Source organism: Parus major, chromosome 3, assembly GCF_001522545.3.
Source record: "Parus major isolate Abel chromosome 3, Parus_major1.1, whole genome shotgun sequence".
NCBI lineage: Eukaryota > Metazoa > Chordata > Aves > Passeriformes > Paridae > Parus > Parus major.
The window spans coordinates 59,883,275-59,905,293 of NC_031770.1; the positions used below are offsets into that span (position 1 = coordinate 59,883,275).

General features: G+C 36.5%; 1 protein-coding gene across 1 annotated transcript in view; it reads right to left on the bottom strand.

Moving 5' to 3' along the window:
* Positions 1 to 22,019, bottom strand: part of LAMA2 (laminin subunit alpha 2) — a 336,031-nt gene that overhangs the window by 254,691 nt on the left and 59,321 nt on the right. Inside the window, exon 2 of the mRNA XM_033512805.1 lies at positions 291 to 461. Coding sequence (XP_033368696.1) covers positions 291 to 461 — 171 coding nt within the window. The remainder of the gene's footprint in view (positions 1 to 290; positions 462 to 22,019) is intronic.

Sequence of the window (22,019 nt, forward strand, 5' to 3'; positions counted from 1 at the left end):
GTTTTCATTCATGGTTAGTGTATACTAAAAGAATTCAGCAACAGCTGTAGATACTTATTTTTTTTAATCTGAACTAAGGTGCTCTGCTTTTCAGTACCTAAATCAGAAAGTTTCATGGGAGGAGTACCCATATCAGATACAGATTCTGAAATACCTTTGGAAGAGATGGTTAAAAAGAGACACACATTTCACAGTAATCAGGCTGGTGAACTACTGTTTTGTTTCGTGAGTATCTACACGCTCTGGAAAGAAATCTTTTAAAAGGAACAAAATGAAAATGGCACACATACGATGTGGAACTCGGCTCCTTTGATCACAAATGCGGCACTGAGGGTTCCTTGCAGGCTGTCCAGGTACATGCTCAACGAGTTTGCAGTACATTTCCCGCCCCTTTTCTCCACAGGTAGCATTGGTTGTGATGAGAGCATTACTAGCCAAGTTCAGCACTGCAGGAAACAGGCCTGAAAATAAAATAAAATAAAATAATAAAATCATAAACAAAAGCAACAGAGGCAAAACCAAGTTGAATTTAGCAGAATAATCACAAACGAACGTAACACCTGTTACAACATTAAAGCAAAAGCCTTCATTTTCAACAGCTATGGAAATAATAAAGAAAAACTTTGGATGTGAATCCAGAATTTACACATCAGAATAAAGCCATTATACTGATGGGTTTCTTCCCATTCTCCTAAAATTCAAATTGGTACCTTCTGGTTGTATCATGAACAACAGCAGGATGCCAAAGGAGAAAGTACAGAAACATACAAAGCATCATAAATTTTTATGTTTCACAATCAAACCTTGTGTTCCCACCCAACTGGCCACTGCAACATTGTACACAATGTACCTATGAAAACTCTTTATCATACTTCTTTTCTGCTGACATCTCCATGGAAAAGCTTTTCCTTCACACACTGCAGCACTTGCACTGTGTTGCTGTTCCGCTTAGGACTTCACAGACACCTTTGTCATCAGAGCAGCTGGGTAATTCATTCACCAACATGAATAGCATATGTCATGTTTCCCTTTCCTCACGAAGAAAATAATATATACAACATCATATATTTTATGGTAGTGCTGTTGTTATTTTTCCAGGTGCACATGCTGAGTGATGTATTATAATTCTCATTCAGCAAAGCATTTAAGCACGTCTGAGTGCTCTGCTGAGCCAAGTTATATGCAGCAGCAAGCTATAAAGATTATAAACCATATGAAAAACATTCATTAAGGTGGGTTACTCTTCTTCCCACTAAGTACCGATCAAAACCTTTTAGCTGTAATAAAATTGATCCATGGAGACAAACTGATAGTATGCGTCGAATGTATATATAAGTACCCCTCGCATTAAATCAACCAGTTTTGCATCTTCAAAAGCAAATTTGCTGTGGCTAGAGGTTAAACAAAAAAAGCCCAACCCAATCCAACCAGCCAACCAAAATAAAAGGCTGATGTATGGACTTATGGGGTCACTTTTAGATTCATTTTATGAAAATTTCAACTGGCCCAAAACTTACTCTTTTGCAATTCATTCTGTTTCCAGCCCTATTATACTATTATAACCTTAAAATAAGGTTTTAATAAAAACTGAATTGATCACCATTGAACTCAGATAAAGCTCCCTTTATAATGTCATTTCTTTTTGTCCTCAAATGGACAACACCTTTCAACTGACTCCTTTCAGTCCTTTAACACCAGTCTCCTGCTTGTGTCTGCAATTAACCTGTATGCCATTTAATTACCAAGCTTGGCTGGTCATGGTACAGCTGTCCTTTGACATTGTGAGTTAGTGACTCTCACGCTCACTTTAAAACCATGTGTAAATATACTGCTTGAGCAAGAGAGCAAATTAGTTACTAGCCTGTCCAATTTGTGCAGTCAGTCAATACTTGAGATTTTATTGATCATGTAGCTTGCTCCTTCTGTATAGATTAAAGCTTATTTTCATCACATTTTAAAATCTATACAGTTGGTCTTGTATTTTTATTCACTGCATTCAGTGGTATTTTCTGCCTTCTGTGATGGGGCCACATAGTAAAAATCTGCACAAGCATTAGCAGAGTAGATGAATTAATAGCTGTAGAACTTCCTATGTTGACTGACAGCTTCATTATTATCTTTTTAGGCTGTACAAAGTTAATAGTGTAGAAGCCAGTAATCATTTAGTGTTAACAAAGAGCCTGGCATTTGGTTCAGAGCTAAGTATTTTAAGCCCTCAAAAGTGAACCTCGTACAAAGGACAGAATGATCCTACATGCAAAGAACTGCGGTATATGGCATCAGGAGAATAAATCCTTCAAAAAAGAGCTGAAAGAGAACAACCAAAAAGCCTCCAGATTCATACAGCTATAAAAATACTACCTGTAATATGTCTATCACAAATCATACCATCGTTCTAAGTTTTAACACAAACTTTAAATGTAAGATATGTAAATAAATTAAGAGTACTTAAGAAACTCACTTATTAGAATATAATTTCACCCTTGGGACACCTCTTTAATGTGCAGAGCAGGTTCTGGTAAAGCTACCAAAACAGCCCTATCCACAATCAGTACAAACACAGGCAACAAAACAAGTATTGGTGTTTCACTGAAGGGCCCACAAGTTGAGATGCCAGCACCCCACAGAGGTACTCACACTGAATTCCCCACAGGCTCAGAGTGACAAGCAGAGAGCAAAAGATGCACTTTACAGCCAGCACTTCACCTTTTCAACTGATTAATTCCTCAGCCCTAGAGTTTTAACAAGTAATAATTAACAATTACTTATTTGAACTTTTTTTGAAAATCTTTATTTCCAAGGAGTAGACACTGGGCTCAGCAGACCTTACAAGTCCCTTCCAGATCAAGGTATTCTATGATTCTATAATACTTCTATGTACAACCCAAAAAAGAAGGCTTTACCTTAAAAGAACATTTGATGTGCAAACCTTATAGAATGAAGGAAGCAATATTATTCATATTGATTTCTAGTAGTTACGTATAATTTTTTTTTTTCACAACAGAGGTATGAAATTCTAGCAATACAGAAGATGAAACCATTGTCTTGAAACTTTTAGCTAGGCCTTTTGAATATGAAATAAAAATGTGTATGTTTATGATGCTAATCTATCTGGTCACATTTTCTGAGATTCAGACCTCAGAAATTCATCTTCCAATCATAAATCCCCAGGAAAAAAGGCAAGAGAGCTCTAGCTAGCACAGTTTAATATTTTTGGCCTTGTTTTTCATTACAATAATCATACACAAGAAATATTTTAAAACTGGTGTACTAGTTTTGCACATCTTCAATTTCCCAATAAATTTTAAAGTTTGTTGTTATCAATCCCACCTTGAATTCTATAGGCATTCTCCTATCAAACACTTCCAAAAATATGATCTGCTAAAATTACAAAGAGTTCATCTTTCTTTATTTATTGCCAAATGCATTGTGTAAACCTTTGCTCCAGTGCAAAGATTGGATAAAATGCCTCTGAGCCACAAACACATCATCTCTATTTTGTGTAGCTCAAGTGCAAGCAGAAAAATTTGACTCCCTTCAGCTGCCAGCTACATCAATCTTTTCTCTCCTTTGTGTCACTGGCAAGAATCATGTTAGTATTAAATTCTATCTGTTAAAAAAAAAATTCTAGCAATTGCATGATAGAAATAGGAAGAAAGTATTGGCTTTTAATTAGGTAGTGGTTTTAGCAAATTTGGCTCAATTTCTGGTTTCAAAGTACTGCTGCTGTGTGAAGAGAATGGTCATCTTTCTGCTTTACACTTTGTTTTTTAATTGTGGAACACATTCCATGAAGATTTTAGTGCATGGAAACCCAATAGAAAGTTTGTTTAGTGTTGACAGGTGAATAAACTATGAAAAGCAAACAGCACAGAAATTAATCAAATTATTTAAAGTGGTGTACAATGCACAGGTAATCAAGCATGCTGCTCGTCACTAGAGAATTAATTATGATAAGTTTAGCATGCATTTTCAACAGAAAGAGTTCTTGAAAAAAAATGGTAAAAAGGAAAAGCAGCAAATCAGCAGGATTTTCTTGCCTACAAACCCTGATGTACTCAAGTTCTACACTGCCACTGTTCTAGTGAAGTAGGTGTGCTATCAAGGTACTAACTAGATTATCTTTTTTTTTTATAATGGGCCCTGGATCAGAACATATCTAGATACCTATCTTAAAGAGCAAGGTAGTGGCTGGTTGGAATCTGTGGGTTTTTTTACAGATGCCTCAAAAGCCATCCTTTATTAATACTAAAATTCTCTGGAGTGACTGGCAAGCATGTGATTCACTGAGTTCAACACATTTAGACTAGCATACAGACTTTTACAAGATTCCACAAAGGCCATTAAAGGAAGGAAGTAAGCCATCATAACACATGAAGGCATGACCTCTCATGAGGTCAGAATTAAAAGTGGAGAACAGCAGTGGAAAACTGTTACAATCTTTGCTGAATACTGTTCTGCTCCGACAGTAACATAAGAAACTTAGAAAAGAGGATAAAAACTAGGATGGCTGCTTGTTGATGATAAAAATTATTCAGGAAAATTAAAATAAGCATAGACCACAGAGTGGTAGAAAAATTACACAGAATGGTTTTTCTAGGCAATAAAATGGCATATGAAATAAAGGAATGGAAATTTATACACAGGGGGAAAATATGATTGCTTCTGCACTAGCTATTATCAGTCCTGAATGAGTTATTATTGATATTTCAATGAAAATATTAGCTCAAGGAATAGAAACAAAATGTTATTACATTATTGCATAAATCCATCTATACTGACAACTCGAATACTGTATGGTATCCCTTACCTCTCATCTCTAAAAGGATATGGTAGAGCTAAAAAAATGAAGAAAAGTGTGACAAGATCATAGTTGTGGAATAGCTTCTGAATGTGGGTATGAACAGTCTATGAGTTTTCTACTGGAAAACAAACAGACTGAGAGAAGTATAAAATGATGTAACTGCATCTACAACCACACATGGCTTTAGTAAACTTTGGAGTGAACGTGGTAGGTTATCCTTCTATCACAAATTGAAGGTGCTGAACCAACTCATCAGACAGGAGTTTTCTTCACTGATCGGGACATTTTTCCTATTTATAAAGGGAGCTGCTTTTCAGCAGGATAGCAATTAAATTATAGAATAGATGAATAAGTCATATAATTAAGTATTTTTATTCCAAAGCCAAAAATGGATTAAAAACCAATTAGATTAATATACAGTACAAGGGTTCATCCAGAGCTCTTAAACATGAATTTTGTGTTTGATTGTGTTCAGTTACCAGTTCAGAACATCCCTAAATCACTAGCTGATGCAGGGTTTTACCCAGGGAGACATCCCTGTACTCCTTCACATTTTTCCTCAATATTGCTGCTGATAGGTATCTGTAGCTTTTTTCTTACTAAGGCTGGTTAGCATACATCCCAACATCAGTGTTCATCTAAAATGGAAGAGAAAATATAATCTTAATTTTGTGTGCTATTTCTAATGAAACTGTAATATTTTTGCAATATTCAATTCTTTCACCAGCCATTGTCTACTTCCAGCCATACTACTTCCCATTATTGCCTTGCACCCAGAGAGGTTTCCTCAATGGCTACTTATTATATAGAATAGATTTTGTTCTGTAGATCCTCTACAGAACATTCTCTCAAGCCTGGCAATTTCCTTGCAGTTTTCTGCAAAGCAGTATTACCTAATTCATTTTCTTATGCCTTCCTTATTTTCGCTGCATAAAGGAAAATAACAGGCCAGCTTCACGTGTTTTCTTTTATCTACTCTTCACGAGTTCCCACCAACCTTTAGCTCATATAAGCTCCACAAGTATCGGTGGAATAAAACCTACCTATCTGATGCCTGGCACCCTGCCCTGTTTTGTCATGCCCTATTACCTACTTCCCTGCCAAACTGACAGATTTTCCACATGCTTTATTGCAGTAGTGGAGATAAGCAGAAGCAGACGAGCTACACAAGTAGCAGGTACAAGACATTTTCATAAAGCCTGTCAGCTGCTGAATTCAGTCTCATTCTCACTCTCACTCCCTTTAGAAACAGCACTGTTTGATTGACCTTCAGAGCCCACTGAGTTGATTTCCCTAGCTGAGAGAGGATGGAGGGATTCTAGAGGGAAATCAAAGATATTAACTGCATCTCCAGCTGCCGAATGGTGATTACAGGTTCATTATGAAGTGGGGACAGTCACTGGGGTAACTACCTTTAAAATGTGTCAAGAAGCAGCTACAGCAAAGCAGGGGTAGAGGAAACAGATATGAATGCAAACAAAATAATTACACTGCACATTAGTGTTCCTACCGTTCACCAGTTTTGACACATTTTTCCTCCCTTCCCTTCATATAACTCATGGAGAACTGTAAATCCTGTTTCAATCACATCACCATCCCACACCTACAGAGCAACTGGTGCAGTAAATCTCCCTGGAATTGCACTCCAGCACCACAATGGAAGCACAAGCAAGGAACCAAGACCAAGATTATAATCTCTGTTAGACATCTGCTACTGCACAGAGGAAAGAGCAGATATTTCAAATGAGAAAGAAGCACCCACCACAGGTGGTTGATAGGAGATGGAAGACAGCAGCAGCAGTCTTTGCATGGAGAGAAAGGAAGGAACTCTATGAGTGGGGGAAACTGAGAGAGAGAAAAAAACTGAAAGGAAGACCACTGCAAAGATACCTATAGAGCCTGTAACCTTTCCTTTTTATAGAAGATTACTGGCACACTGAAATTTGCATTCAGTATTTAATGTCTATATTGTGGTTTGATTACACAGTGATAAGATCAGCATCTCGTTTTACTGAGGGTAAAATTAATACAAATAATTGCAGTGCCTGCACGTACAAACAAAATGTTAACTGTAAAAAATCAGTATTGATTTTTATTAGGTTTTTTAAAGTACTTCCAAGATAGAAGACAAACTTTCGTTTACCAGCTCTGGGATTCCTTTGTGTCTTATTAAAGCATTAGAACTGAGAAAATGTTTTTCCTTCAAAGAAAGCTCTGTTAAGACCTGCATACTCCTCTTCTCTCTTCTAAACAGACCAGTATTTGGCACTGCATACTTCCTTCAATCTTCTCAAAATATCCCTAGTCTCTTCAAAGAAGCAAATAAAACAGCCTGCCTAAATATGTCTAACTTTTCAAGCCAATCTTCCTAGTCTATAGAGCACTTTGAAATCTTCATGCAGTCAAGCAGAGCTGTTTGCCACTGAATTTGTACTAAAAAGACAAAAGAGAATATGTCAATTTCCGATGTTCTAAGAAGTGTCACTGGAAAAAGAGAGACTTGTCTGCTGCGGCGCAGAGCTATGCTAGGCTGTGGGAACACAGTGGGGAGAAAAAACTGGGACAAAACAAAACAAAATGTTGCAGCACTGAATTGCTTCCAGCTGTGCACGACAGGGAGTAACTTAATGCACTCTATCCACAATGTAGATGAATACTTTTATACAACTAGAAAATAAACCCAATTTGAAGAAATAGCTGTCCAGACACAACAGAGCATGAAGACTGAAAGAAAAAAAAAATAAAAAATTGACACTAGGATCATTTGTCCAGAGGAAAACAAAATGGAAAACAAATGTTTCAGTACCCATTTATGTCAGTTGCCCCAAATCACTGCGCATTACAGTATTGTTCAGCAGTCAGCCTTTTTTCCTTCCAAAGGAAGTGGAAAAGCAGTTTTTGATGTTTGGTGGTAGAGATGGTTTGCTTTTACTTAGAGGTGATTTTCTCCATTCTAAGCAACATTACATACACCCTTGCGCATATTTATCTTCAACACAAAAAACAAAGTATGAAACACTAACCTGAAGAAGCTTGATAGCAAATCTAACTATAATCCTTACATAGTAACAGACACATCTGAAAGAGGGTGTATCTATTATCTAGTAATATCACTTTGCCTCTCCACAGCTCACAGCATTGAAAATCTGTAGGTATTTTGCTGATTTTAACAGCAAAACTCCATCAGTTTTACAGATTGGAGACTGAGTGAAAAAATCACTACTGGCTTACCCCAATATTCTATTGTATTAAATATATAAGCATCCTCCTTGCTTTGTAATGAATTTCCTTTTTTCCCCCAGAGCTGTCATGAAAGGTTGTTTTGCAAAGGAGAACAGTAAAAACACAGGTGAAGATGAAATCTTGTCTCCTTGACATCCATGGCAGAACTCCCACTGAATCAAAAATTCAAAGCACAAAGACGTAATGGACATCTCATTTTCAAAGGTATTTACATGCCCAGTCTGAGTCAGACACCCACTGATTTTCAAATGTATTCTGACAAAAATTTTGAAGGGCAAAATCCCAGTTGTACAAATACCTTATCTGTAGAAAGGGTACACTATGCATGAAGAAGCAAGCAGCACTGCACTCTTTACAGTTATTTTCTTTTATTTTTTAACTCAATGATCTTCATTGAAACCTTTACAATGCAGTACTATGGTCCTAGGTAGCCAAGCAGGCATAACAAGAAAAAGTAAAACAACCTCTGAGACAAGTGTTCTGCATACAGGAGTTCTCCCAGATCCCATGCCTTCTGTTCTTAGATAGCACACACCAATTTACAATTTCTCCTGCAGGAAAACTGCAGGACAAGGCTAAAAATGTCCATTTTTATTCCATCTCCATAACTGAATACCAGGGTCTCCATACTAAGAAAAGACACACTCATGCGCTTCCCCCATTTGCAAACAGCAAGACACGGACCTGTATGAATTGTCTATCCCATCACTGAAGGAGACAAGGAAAAAAAACAAGCATAAAAAATAGGGGGGGGAAAATGTTTTAAAAATCAGAATTTCTCAATGGTAAGATAAAGCATGGGAAAAGCAAACCTTCCAGATGCAATTTACTGATGACTTTTGTCTTGAAAATGTTTTTGCTTTATGAAAAAAAATTTGCATTTTCTCAGACACTAAAGAATACAAAGAATATTTTTGCAATAACTTCAAACTCAATGTCCACTGAAAGCACAAAGAAAAGTCAGAATTAGTTACTGTGCCCTTGAGTCTCCAACACTGTCAACTTAAACAGAAAGACTGAGATGTATACTGTGTTCTTGTACAAGAGACAACAAAAGACATTTTATGGGGGCTAATAAAAGTCATCCATCTCTTCACTATCGTCTAACTGACAAAGAAATCCAAACTGAGTCTAACTTTATGAAACCAAAGAGCAAATGGAAACTGATTTCACCATATGTAAGAGATTCTGTGCACTTACATTTACCCTGATGATACAGATTAAAATAAAGTGTTTCAACTGATGAGCTTGAATAAACATGAAGTTCAATTTTCATTCTTTGAACTGTTTTACTCCTCACTATTCTGCCGTAATGCTTTACAAACACATACTGATTAGGATTATAAATTTTCAACATATTCTGGTAAAATGCAAGATCACAAATTAGCAATTTCTCTGCAGAGTTCTTAAGAACCATCTTCAGAGGATTAGAGAACCACTAATGCTGAAAGGGACCTCATATCTAGCCCAAACCCCTGTTCAGGTAGGGTCATGGGAGCAGATGGCCCAGGACTGTGGAGCTGAGTTTTTAGTATCCCTAAGGATGCAAGCTCCACAGCCCGCCTGGGCAATACATTCCATTGTTTGACTGCACTTAGTAAAAAAACTGTTTTCTTCTGTTTAAATGGAATTTTCTGTATACTGAATTGTGCCCATTACCTTTTGTCCTATTACTGGGTACCACTGAAAAAAAGTTTGAATATATCTTCCATATCACCGCATGACACACATTGACACACATTGTTGATAAAATCTCCTTGACACGTCCCAAAGCTAAGCAACCCCAGCCCTCTCAGCCTCTACTTTTAGGACAAGCACTCCAATTCCTTAATCATCTTCCCAGCCATTTCCTGCACTTGTTCCACTGTGTCCAGGTCTCTCTTGTACTGAGGAGACCAGAACAGGACTCACTTCTTCAGGTGTGCTCCCATCACTGCTGAGCTGACAGGAACGATCACCTCCCTCAATCTGCTGTGGACATTCTAACTAATGCACCCCATTTGTTTTTTTTTTTCCTCATTGCTGGCTCACATTCAGCTTGTCCACCAGGACACACAGGTTCTCCTCTGCAAAGCTGTTTTCCAGCCATTTGGCCCCACGTTGTACGGGTGCATGGGCTGTCCATCCCCACATTCCAGACTTTGCACTTCCTTTTACTAAACTTCATAAGGTCACTGTTCACTAAACTTCATAAAGTCAGACTGTTTCTCCTCCAATGCCATTCTGGCACAGCCTTCTGGAATATCAACCAGAGTGTCAAACTCTATGTTGCCTGCAAACCTCCCAAGGGCACACTCTGCCCCATCATCCAGGTCATTAACAAAGATGTATGTATCAGCACCAGCACTGATGGCTACTGCTTGCCTAGGGATCACTAATGACCTGCCTCCAGGTGGACTTTCTGCCACTGACACAACCATTCAGACTCACCCATTCTGTTTTTAATCTACCTTGCTGTCCACTTATCTGACCTGTATATAACCAGCTTTTCTTTGAGAATGTTACTGAGACAGTATCAAAAGCCTTAATAAAGCTAAAATAAATAACGTCCATTCTTCTCCTTTCATCCACCAGGCCTGCTACCTCATCATAGAAGACTATCAGGTTGGCTAATCACAAACTGTCCTCCAAAATTCCATGTGGTCCTAAAACCATCATTTTAGCTACCTGTACCATTCCTATTTACTATTTTATGTGTATGTGTTACTTAAATCCATGCTACACAATATCCTATTAAAATGAGAACTAATTTGCCCTTCTCAGATTATTCAGTAAGGCCACACACCTTTGATTTGTTCAATTTCAATGAATGCAAAGCAAAATTAGCAAGATCAAGGCCTTCAGTGATTACAGTATCAAGGCAGAATGCAAATTTATTTTTCACATCTTAGACTCGCAGCTTTTCACAGAACGGAACAGGTTATCTGTTTCATTTCCATACAGACAGTATTCTGAGGCATGAATTAGCTGAATAACTGAAAAATACTGCAAATAATATAAAAACCACAATAAATTGAAAAATTAAATTGTATATTTGTGTAGTTATATTACTACTATGCATTGAATCAAGAAATGTCCAGTTACATATGAGAATATGAAAGAATATTGTGAACACTCTTTGTCAGTTTTACAGTATTCTTTTGTTCTAGTACATTGAAACAGTTCTTGAATGTCACCTAAATTTGTTCACCTGAGACTTTGCTACAAAAGGGCTCCAAAATACATGTAAGACCTGTGGTACTGTATTCACATATTTGCAAATTATATATATGTAATATATACAGATATGAAAATACAATATACACTGCATCTGTACCTGTAGCCACAGTAGTAAATGTAAAATTCTTCCTATTTCATGAAGAGAACCGAATATGTGCATGATTTCAGTACATTTTAATATACATTTTGTGAGAAAGAAAATTTAATAATATTTATTTTCTCCATGAGAAAAACAGACAAATAATTTCCCTGCCTTCCATATATTTTGTTCCCTTACTTGAACTGTGACTGAATGGGAAGATCAAATGAGGTCTGAGCAGATGGCTGTCAACAAACCAGTGACAACATACCACAGTTTAGAATTAGACAGAAAATGTTCAGCCTGGTATATAATTTCTGCTTGGAACAACCAAAGACATCTGGCTTAGAATATAAGCCAGCTTGAACATCCCTACACATACTTCCTTTATAATTAATGAAAATTGAATTATATCAGTATCTCTTAATAATTCTCTATTAAAGCTGTGCCTATCTGTATTAGTGGAAACCCTCCTTTTCTTCTTTATAAAAGTAGACTCAGAGCCATCACAGGTGTCACATCTTTACATCCCATTAAAATCAGCCAGAACTGCATGCAGATGAATCCCTACACATTACTTTAAAAATGCATGGGATGACACATCAAGGAAAGGAATTCTTCAGGTCTTCCAATAGGATTTTAAAAAGTTTCAGTGGTGCTACTGTCACTAATATGACATTTATTTGCATAATTAAAGGTTTTAGCAATGGACTCCCAGCTGGAAATAAACGGTTTCTTTTTCACAAGTATGAATCAGATGCACATCCCTTGGGTTTTCCTTTGGCTGTTCTCACTGTTCGGAAAGTTAGCAAAATGCCTCCCTCCCCTCACAGTTTTCGTGTTCCCCACATTTATGCATAGCAACAGCTTTTTATGCAGCTTTTTCTGATTAACAGAAGTTGCTTTCTGTCATTCAGGCAAGAGACTGCTCCATTCACGGGGACCTTTGACATTTTTTGATTCTGCAAGAACTGTCCCCTGAAACACACAGTTCCACATTATACAATGAGACTTCTCGCAGTAGTATGGACAAGACACAGCTGATCAGCATCCATACAAAAAATACATTTGAAATGTTAAGGTCTTTGCAGACTTAGCAAGTCAATAGCACTCCAAAGCATAGCTGTGTTCATTGGCTGCAATATTTAAAACTAATTCTAAAACTCAAGTGTTCTCTGAATCAGCTGGCCTGGGAAAGAGGAAGGGAAGGAGAGGTACAAAAAATCTGAGCTAGATAGGTTAGAAGAGTGACTGGTTAAACTGCTTGTAATTGTATAAATTCACAACCACCAAAGCTGGATGATAAAGGCAACTACTAATGCTTTCCAAGTAACAGTGATACACTTGATTATCCTTTCCATGGAGTCTAGTTACTGAAACATAGAATTGAAGAGAATAATTTTTTGATCAGTGAAAATCCAGAAGAAGGGAAGAATTTAGAATAGGTACTGAGAGCTGAAATAGGCAGGAAACATAATACTGCAGATAGGTAGCAATGAAATGCAGTACTCCTTTCTATAGAAAACTTGGGGGGATTTTGATATATGAGTTAGAGCAGATAGATGGTAGAGCAGGAGAAGCTCCTTTTGCAGGAGATAAAGATAGAGAAAGAGAACAAGGGGATAAACAGACATCGTTAAGAGAGGAAGGGTTAAAATCAGGAAGTTCCTGAAAGGAAGAAGCCAGATACACTTTTAGAAGGCAAAAGGATAAAACACTCAGCAGATATATCTGAACCCTAAATGCAGAGGAAATGGTTATCAAGAGACCACCAGTTTTGGAAGCCTTTCTGCTTTTGAATCCCACACCTGAAGAAGAGAAACAGGAAGACAAGAAAAGCACTACATGACCCAAGTTTGTGGTCAGTGACACATTTTGATGCACTGCATTTCTCACATCAGGGCACAGAGCAAGAAAGGCAGTAGGTGAAGTGGGAGCAGTAGAGCACAGAGGGGTTTCGGGCTGGAAACAGAACATCAGTAAGCACATGTAGCAGTTAGACAAAAAGTTGTGTAACAGAGAAAACTCGTAAGAAACAAGTCAAAGGCTGTTCCCAAAGAGAGGAAAGAAGATTGGAAACTTTTACACAATAAATTTGGGTGGGAACACATAACTCTGGTTACTAAGAATACAAAGACTGTAATCTTCTCCTTGCACCCAGGGGGAAAAAAAAAGTGCCTCCTTTTATGAAGGACAACAGAAGCCATCACCCCAATGTCAAAAAACAAAATTGCAAGATAGACGTGGTATCATTTCTACAGGCACAGTGGGAGAGACTGAGAATTTTCTTCAGAGTAATTTTCTGTGGAAGAGGCTTCCCACTGTGCAATGGCCACTGCAGAATCAGCAAAGAACAAAATGTTGAAGCACATCTCTTCATTTGAAAGTTTTAATTCTAAAGTTTTGTTTGCATTTTCTAATAAAGGGAAAATATTAATTCCTATTAATTCTTTCTCTAACTAGTGCAGAGTTGTATCTAGTAACATACCTCAGCTTTTGTTACAGACTAATAGTGTACCCTGTTCTTAAAATCCCATGCCTAATTTTGAGTCTAAGAACATTTCTTTTACATTTCTATCATAAATCCTCTGACTAAAATTCCTGAAAAAGTTAGCAATCAGTACCTAGGACAAAACAATAATACACAAGTACTCTCTTAGAACCTTCATGAAATCTACAGTACACATAATTATTAATTAGACTGCATTTTTTGAGTGTCACATAAAGGAGCTGAAAAAAAGAATATTCTGAAAAGAATATACAAATTAATTCCCTCTGAAAGATTCATGTTTGAAATATTTTCAGTATGGGACCCTTATCACAAAGATAGGACTATTAGAAGGTAATTAAAGGGGATAAATAATAAGTATATTCTTACTTTAAACTACACTTTGCATGTTTCCCATGTTTCTATTACATAGGGAATCCTAAAAGTTGTGTTGGGTGTGAAGAAGCCATTTTCGTGCAATCTATGTCCTAACTCTGTAAAATTCAAATACTGATCCTTATATCTGCTTAGTGTCTTTTCCATATAACCATTACTTTAAGGCAGCAGACAATTCCATTCAGCATTATGTAGCAAAAAATATATCTTTTTGTACTCCAGAAGTATTAAGCATAATCTTGGCATCTTTGCAGTGAATTCAGCTGCTCCTAGACTAGGACCAAGGCAAAGCCACTTGAAATTTACTACAGTTCTCAGGGAGCACACCACCAGGAACCAGGGAGGCTTTGAACAACACTAGGTAGAAGCACCGTATTTTCTACCCTTTAAATTTTACAGCATGCCTAAATGTGTCCTTATTGATAAGTTTTTATCCATTTGTGGAAAAAATTAAATTTGTAAGACTGTGGAGATCAGTTTAATATCCTGTGACAGGAAATTTTATTTTATTAGAAACAGAGAAGCTATCCAGTTATTGGAAAGATAACAGAAATACACATTTCAATTAATTCTTCATATTACAAAAGAACCCCTAGGGTCATATTTAGCTAACTACTCAACTCAAATTAGAACTATTCACAAATATTCCTCACAGATTTCTACTCAACTGCATGCCCACCTCTCATATAATCAATATCTGAGAGACACAGTGCACACGGGTTGGTAAATGGGTTTTCTGTGGTAGTGGTTTCCCTCTGTAAAATGATATTGCTGGTCTTTATCCTTTCTCAAGTAATGGTTCAATTGTACTGTCAATGCAGTTGAGACCAAATAAAAGTACCCCCTGCTGTCATGTAGCACAGTTCCATTTTGTGCTGATTCTTGTGGGATGCTCATATTTGATTCATCTTTTTCCAAGCCTTGACAAAAACATGTAATATGTCACTATTTTATCATCTTAGAGTTTTCTGTTCTTTTAATCAACATGTAATTAATCAATATGCATTCTTCCCTATTTTAATTGGTTTCTACTATCACACAGTTGATCTCCAGCAAGTAATTGTACTGTACCATATGAGATTATAATCTCTATACACAGACTAGATTTGAGCTCTCATCTGAAAGAAAGCTAATGGAGTAATCTGAAGGAAAAAGAGTGTAGTTCCTACAGAGTGACAAGTCCCCAAAGACAATCTGGCAAGAATCTGAATCTCTCTTTTAAGGGGGATCTGGTATTAAAAAGACAAGGCTATTTTTTTTTTTTTAAAGTATGGTGCTCTCTCCTCAGGCACTGCTATGAGATTTAATTTATAACATTCTCCTTGAAATACACAAGGAAGGGCATTGGAATTCCCACATTATACACACATTCATGACACTGACTGATTTATTTTTATCTTTATAAATTTATCTTTACTACTCTGATTTTAGATGATTGGTAAGATGATGAGGCTACATAAAGTAATTTCCAAAATGGTGTTACCAAAGCAGTTCCTAGCAGTATGTTTTGACAACCTTAATGTGAGGACTATAATCTGTCCCCAGCTACACCTGCAACCTATTCTGTGCCTATGAGGTTTAAGTCCTGGCCACAGAAGCCTTCTCCCCCACTACCCACAGCTGCCATTCCCACTGGGATTCCAACAGCCAAGGGCAGCTTCTCACGACAGAATCACCCTGCAATTGGATGGGAAGTAAAACTGGAACAGTGTTTTAAAACAAATTCCTCTGGCTTTTAGGTCTCAAGAACCATTTCCCTAAGTTTTTGTTCAGTTCTTACCACACTATATACCAATGTGGGAATTCTTTCCCTCATTATAATTGCACTTTCTCTTTTTTTAATGCTACAAACTGCTATGTTCTCAGTCTTTTTGGTTCTAAAAAATGACATATCTGAATGACCAGATGGCTTTCCTATGGACAAGACATTGAAGTAACACAGACATAAAAATAGAAAATAAAATATCCATTTACCAAATCCTTACTTACGAGAAAAGAAATTTTGGCAAGCAGAATTATTTATGAAAATGTGAATATGCAATTATTAAGAGATATAAATTATACATATAAATCAAAAATCTGTAAGATAAACCTCTGATCTGCCAGTACCTAAAGAAAGGGGCTCTGAAGTTAGGGAAGCTGAGGGGTGTTCCTTCAGGTCAAGAAGACCCACTGATTTTAATTAGAAGAACTTGTATTCACCTGATGTAGATAACACAAGGTACTGGCAATGTAACAGCAAAAACTTCATATATGGTTCTCTTACACAATTTCCATGTTACTGTTTTATTCATTTCCATTTTTACTATAAGCCTGCTTTTAAGAGCATAACATTTTTTTTCCCCATTAGAGCATTGTGCTTGTAAACAAAGACAAAACAAAACCCATGAATTTCTTTCATGTGGCACTCCATAAAGGATGGGATTTGCTTCCCTCAGTTTCTGTCACTTTTGTGAGGTTTAAGTTAAAAGAAATGGAAATTGCTTTTAAAAATTCCTCTGCCATGAAGTATACACATATGAATCAATCACAGTAATGTCTGGAAGGCAAAATATCAAAGTTGTGTTTCAAATTCTACCACTGATTTATTCTGAGACCCACATTAAACCTCTTTTTCCACATCTTTAAAATGGAGATAATATCAGCCCTGTTTTATAAAAGATATGGAAATTATGTTAGAAGAAAAAGTCTAGAGGTAAAAAAAAATTAAATATATTTACATATGTACTTTTTTTATCCTGAGGTTGCAACATCTAAATGTATCTTTTATTATTTCTAATAAATGGGACCTTTGTACCTTTCTTTTTTGACATAGGAGATTAAGGGAGGTCAAAGGGCACCATTTCTTCTGGAAACACACAACTTACCTGGTTAGGGAAGAACAAACACACACATATATACACACATAAGTAAATTAGAGTAGGCCACCCCAAGACACCTCTCACGAACCATTTGTTTAAACATAATGTTCAAACATTAAAATCCAACAATGCCTTTCTTCTTTTAAACATAGGGAATCCCTCCATGTGTCTCAAGCATTAACACCGAAAAAAAAGATAATACTGATTCTGATTCTACTTGTAAAGGAACTTTAAGATCTACAGAATAATTTATTAGATATTTTAGAATTCTCTTGAATTCCCTTGGTGGGGAAATTCCCACTCCAGCAGTTACACAGTTTAATAGACAGCATGGCAGTGAGTGCAGGAAAAAAAAAGAGACTAGAAAATTTCAGTAACAACGTTAAATTAAGACTGCAAGAAAACCAATGTGAGGCTCTTGCATAGCTCTGCAATCTTTCACATTTCTTCTCTGTTAAGCACCAAGGACTGAGGTCTCTCTTTGCCTCTCATCACAGAACCAGCTTAAATCTACATATATAGTTCCACAATCTATCTTGATATAACTAATGCTCTGTGTGTGCTGGGGAAAGCATCAGCTACTTAAGAGAATCAATCTAATAAAGTTAGTAACTCCAAGTGTCAGATGACAGAAGTTGACAGACTAACTGAATACAATGCTGATAACTCCAAGTTTACTCACCACAGTTAAGTAGCAATATGGTGTATCAGATATTTAATTCTACATAAATCTAACATAAATCCAGTAAAATATGTAGGTTTGATGTCCATTTCTAAATGCCTCTTACATGACAGAGAAGCAACAACCTCTTTTAGTAGCTATCTCAAATTATGAAAAAAAAAAGAAAAAGATGACTTAGTGTAAGTCACTCTGAGTTACAGAAAAATTCCACGAGGAATTCAAATTGTGTATATAGGGACATCCAGGAACCTGAAGGTCATGCAATTGAAACAAAATTCATGTTAAACAGAAATGTGAAGAAAATAATGCATTTTGATGATTTTTCATTTTTGTACAGTCTAATGAAGTACACATTTAAGCTGGAAGAACGGCTCAGAAGTTAAGTGTTATGGGTCAGAATTCAGGTGCGGTGTCTTAACTGGGCCATGTTTAAAGCTGGTAGAATTCTTAGGCAGAGTGTGAATTCTTTGTCTCTTGGTGACAAAAATCTTCTGATACTAGCTACCAGAAGTCAGATGAAGTCAAAGAAAAACATATATTAATTTATTTTTTTGATCACAACTGGTCTAATTACTATCTTCATTCATGCTATATTTTACTTCTGCAAGTTTATCCTGCTTCTGCAAGGCACACACTGAGGGCATAATTAGTGAATTTTCCCGGAATGGCCTTGGCTAGTCCTCACTGCTCTGCTGACTTCTTTATTGACACTCATATTATGTGGTTCTGGATACTCTGCTGACATAAGCATTTATGTCACAGAGGTAAAAAAAAATCCTGGGATGTTTTCTGATTATAGAAGTAATTTTTTTCCTCATAATGAAGTAAATTTTTTTTTAAGCAAAGTGGTAAATCCCATAACCTTCTCCTTAAAGACATCATCTGCTGCAACTTTATTTCATGTATGTGGATGTGCAAAGAATGGAAATAAAAATCAAATCAACACCAAAGCATGGATGATATGTCAAGATAACGAGTTACAGAAAGGCAGTGAAAAACTACTGTCATGTAAATTATTTCAGAAGCTACAGAGAATCCTCTTAAAATGAGCTTCAGACAAGCTATGTGAAAATTTTGAGAGCTTCATCAATATGTAATTAGAATACTATGCTCTGTCTGTTTATGGGAAACGATGTACTATTTTTATCAGAAATTATATAAAATATAGCTAATACATTGTAACAGAGAATAGTTAACGTAGATATAGACATATTCAAATAGACATAATTATAAATAACACTGCTAATTTGAAATCAAGGTTGTTAATAAAAATATAGACCAGCATATCTGGTAAACACTCCAGATTCAATCCCAGACTAAGATAACAATTTATTAGAGTCTGTGGTACTTATGTGAAGTAAATGTGAACTCCTTATGACCTGAATAATGTCAAAGACAAACATTTGCATTAAAGCTAGAAGAGAAGGATCCTCCCCTGATTAAAAAAAAATATTTAGCAGAAGATATAAGGAAAACAAGAGTCTGAGGTAAACAAGTAGCCATGAAAATGCTAAGCCACAAGAATATGAGGGGCAACGGCCACAGATTTAATTTTGAGATGTTCAAACTGGATACCTAGAAGAACTGCTCTTGGTGAGTAGTATAGCCCCAGAATAGGTTTCCAGAAAGGTTGTGAAATCTCTGTCTTAGCTGATTTTTAACATTTGGCTAGACAAAGTCACAGCTAAAACTGTATTACTCTAACAATATTCTATTCTAATAAACTAATTATGTGCTGGTCATATTATAGTGTTTGAATTGCAAAAGGTTAGATTCCAGTGGTCCTTTCCCACCAGTATTTCTATGATTAACATGTGATAGACAAAACAGAAAAATAAAGGGGAAGGATTCAAAAAATGCTTAGGTTAAAAAAAAATAAACAACCAACCAACCAACCAACCAACAATAATCCAAAACCAAGAGAAAAACCCTTCAAGATCCGCCTACTATTTTTTATCTAATTTTAATGGCTATCTTTCTCTATTTTTAATGGCCTATTTTTGGTAAACATGACATAAAACAGATGCATGATGATCCATCAGTTCATACCTCTTTTATCCAGATCACAGATTTGGACCATTTGGACTTAAATTCTCCTGGTCTTTTGGGGTTAGTTTTTTTTTCTGTTTGTTTGAGAAATCACCAGTATATCTCCTAAGCAGATGACCTTCTGTGGTCGTCAGAATGAATACAAAACAATAGGGAAATCTTTCTGTTTCTCCTTAGAATGAGACACTAGAGTGTTTACTTACCAACTGAAGCTGATTTTTCAAAACATCTTGTTTCAAATAATGTATTTCCTTGCTTCAAAAGACCTTATTTCATCATTACTATTTTATTCTATGGTTTCAAAGGTTCTCCCTCATTATGTAGCCTATACCTACCACGAAAAATATGGTCAGCTTTATGTCAACATCGCTAATATTTCACTTAACTGAGAAAAAGGTTAAGTTGCAGCTTTGTCTCTCAGTGATCTTTTATTTTGCTTGTTTCATGTTTCTACTCAGGTTAGCACAGTTTCACAGCTGCCTTAAATCAATCTTGAGCATGTCCTGCCACTGAAAATCGCAGATTCCCCTTCTGCCTGTATCCACACATTTCTACCATACCTTTGTCAACTGTGGAAATCATTTGGCTGCACATTAGCTGAAATTGTAAATGCACCTTTAGAAAAAAATAGTATCTGATAAGAACAGTGACCTAACTCACAATATGACCACAAAATCTGTAACAACCACGTGCAAGAAATTAGGACAAACTCTTTCAGGAAATCCATGGATAGGGGTAGGTCATCCCTTTCTATAATTGCACCCTGTTGCAGGCACTTCAGGCCAACTATGGAGCCACAGGTGTTTTCCACCTCCATTTGTTTATTTATACAGTCACAAACACATATAGTCACAGACCCACTGTTCGGCACATACTGCTAAAAAATACAGCCACCAGATCTTTAGATGGTTAAAGCCCAAAACCTGAAAAAATGCTGAATTAAATTTAGCTTTCCTTGGGCACAATTCCACCAGGATGACAATTCAACTACCTGTCAGCACTGGCACACTCCCATCTATGCTTAAGCACACTCTTTTCAGAAATTCGTCCATGCCAGAAGCCTTGCAGTGTACAAACACTTTTGCTGTCAGGAATGGCATGTCATTTACCTCAGATGGGTGGCTGGCACTACCACCCAAGTAGTGTAGCCTTGCACACTTCCCTGTTCCTTGCTATGACTACAGACTTTCAATTTATGAAGTTTTTTGGTAAAAATTGAGCAAGGAAAGACCACCCTTAAAATTGAGATGCAATTCTAGTTTCACACAAAGTTACTGGTTCTAAATAGAATGAGTGTACTTTCTGTAGTCTGTCTGTAACCCCCCTACCCAAAAATCTCCAGCTTCCTTCTTTGCAATACCCAACCACATCAATAGGAATTCAGTTAAAACTTAAGGTCTAAAAGCTGCAGAACATTATTTTGGTTCCTAGTGTGACTTCTTTCTTGCTCAAAGGCAGTAGAACAAAACATTTTAAGAGACTTGAATGGTGAACAAAGCACAAAATAACTTTTCTTCATTTACATGCAGAATAGCCACCAGATAAAGACTAATCGTATAAAAGCTGGATAAATCAAGGGAGTAAAAAGATAAAATTACTTTGGAGGAATACAAAAGGGGAGTGGGAATGGAAGGCAACTGAGACATTAAAAAAATTCAAAGATTATTTTTCTCATTTGATGTCTTTTCAAACATTCCCACAGGCCAGTGACAAGGGTGAAGATCTTTAAATAAGGAACAGAGATTTAGGGAGTAGATTGTCATTAAAAAGATGAATGAAGTTAGTTAAAGTTATTCTTAAGGAAGAGGCATTCTATGCCTTAGGATTTCTAGACTTGGCTAATAAGAGAACTATTTAATGGCAGAAGAATAAGCTATTCAAGAAGGATGTAAAATGAGCAAGAACAGATGTGGTCTTGCAGAAAACTAAACAGGCATTTCTCAACTTCTAGCAGTACAAAAATATCACCTTCCTACAAAAAAAAATAATAAAAAGGAAAACCTGGTACAATTTTATCAAGTCATGGGATGTGGGACTTTTTCTACATTTTATAAATGTATCACTATTAGCCACTCTAAAAAGCATAGCATGAGATCTGGCTTTGGAGTTTCCTCCAGGCAAAGAGGCTTGATTTCTTTTCTTTAAACAAAGTAGCATAGCCAGCTCTTACTTAACATTTCTCTTTCTCTTCCTGCAAA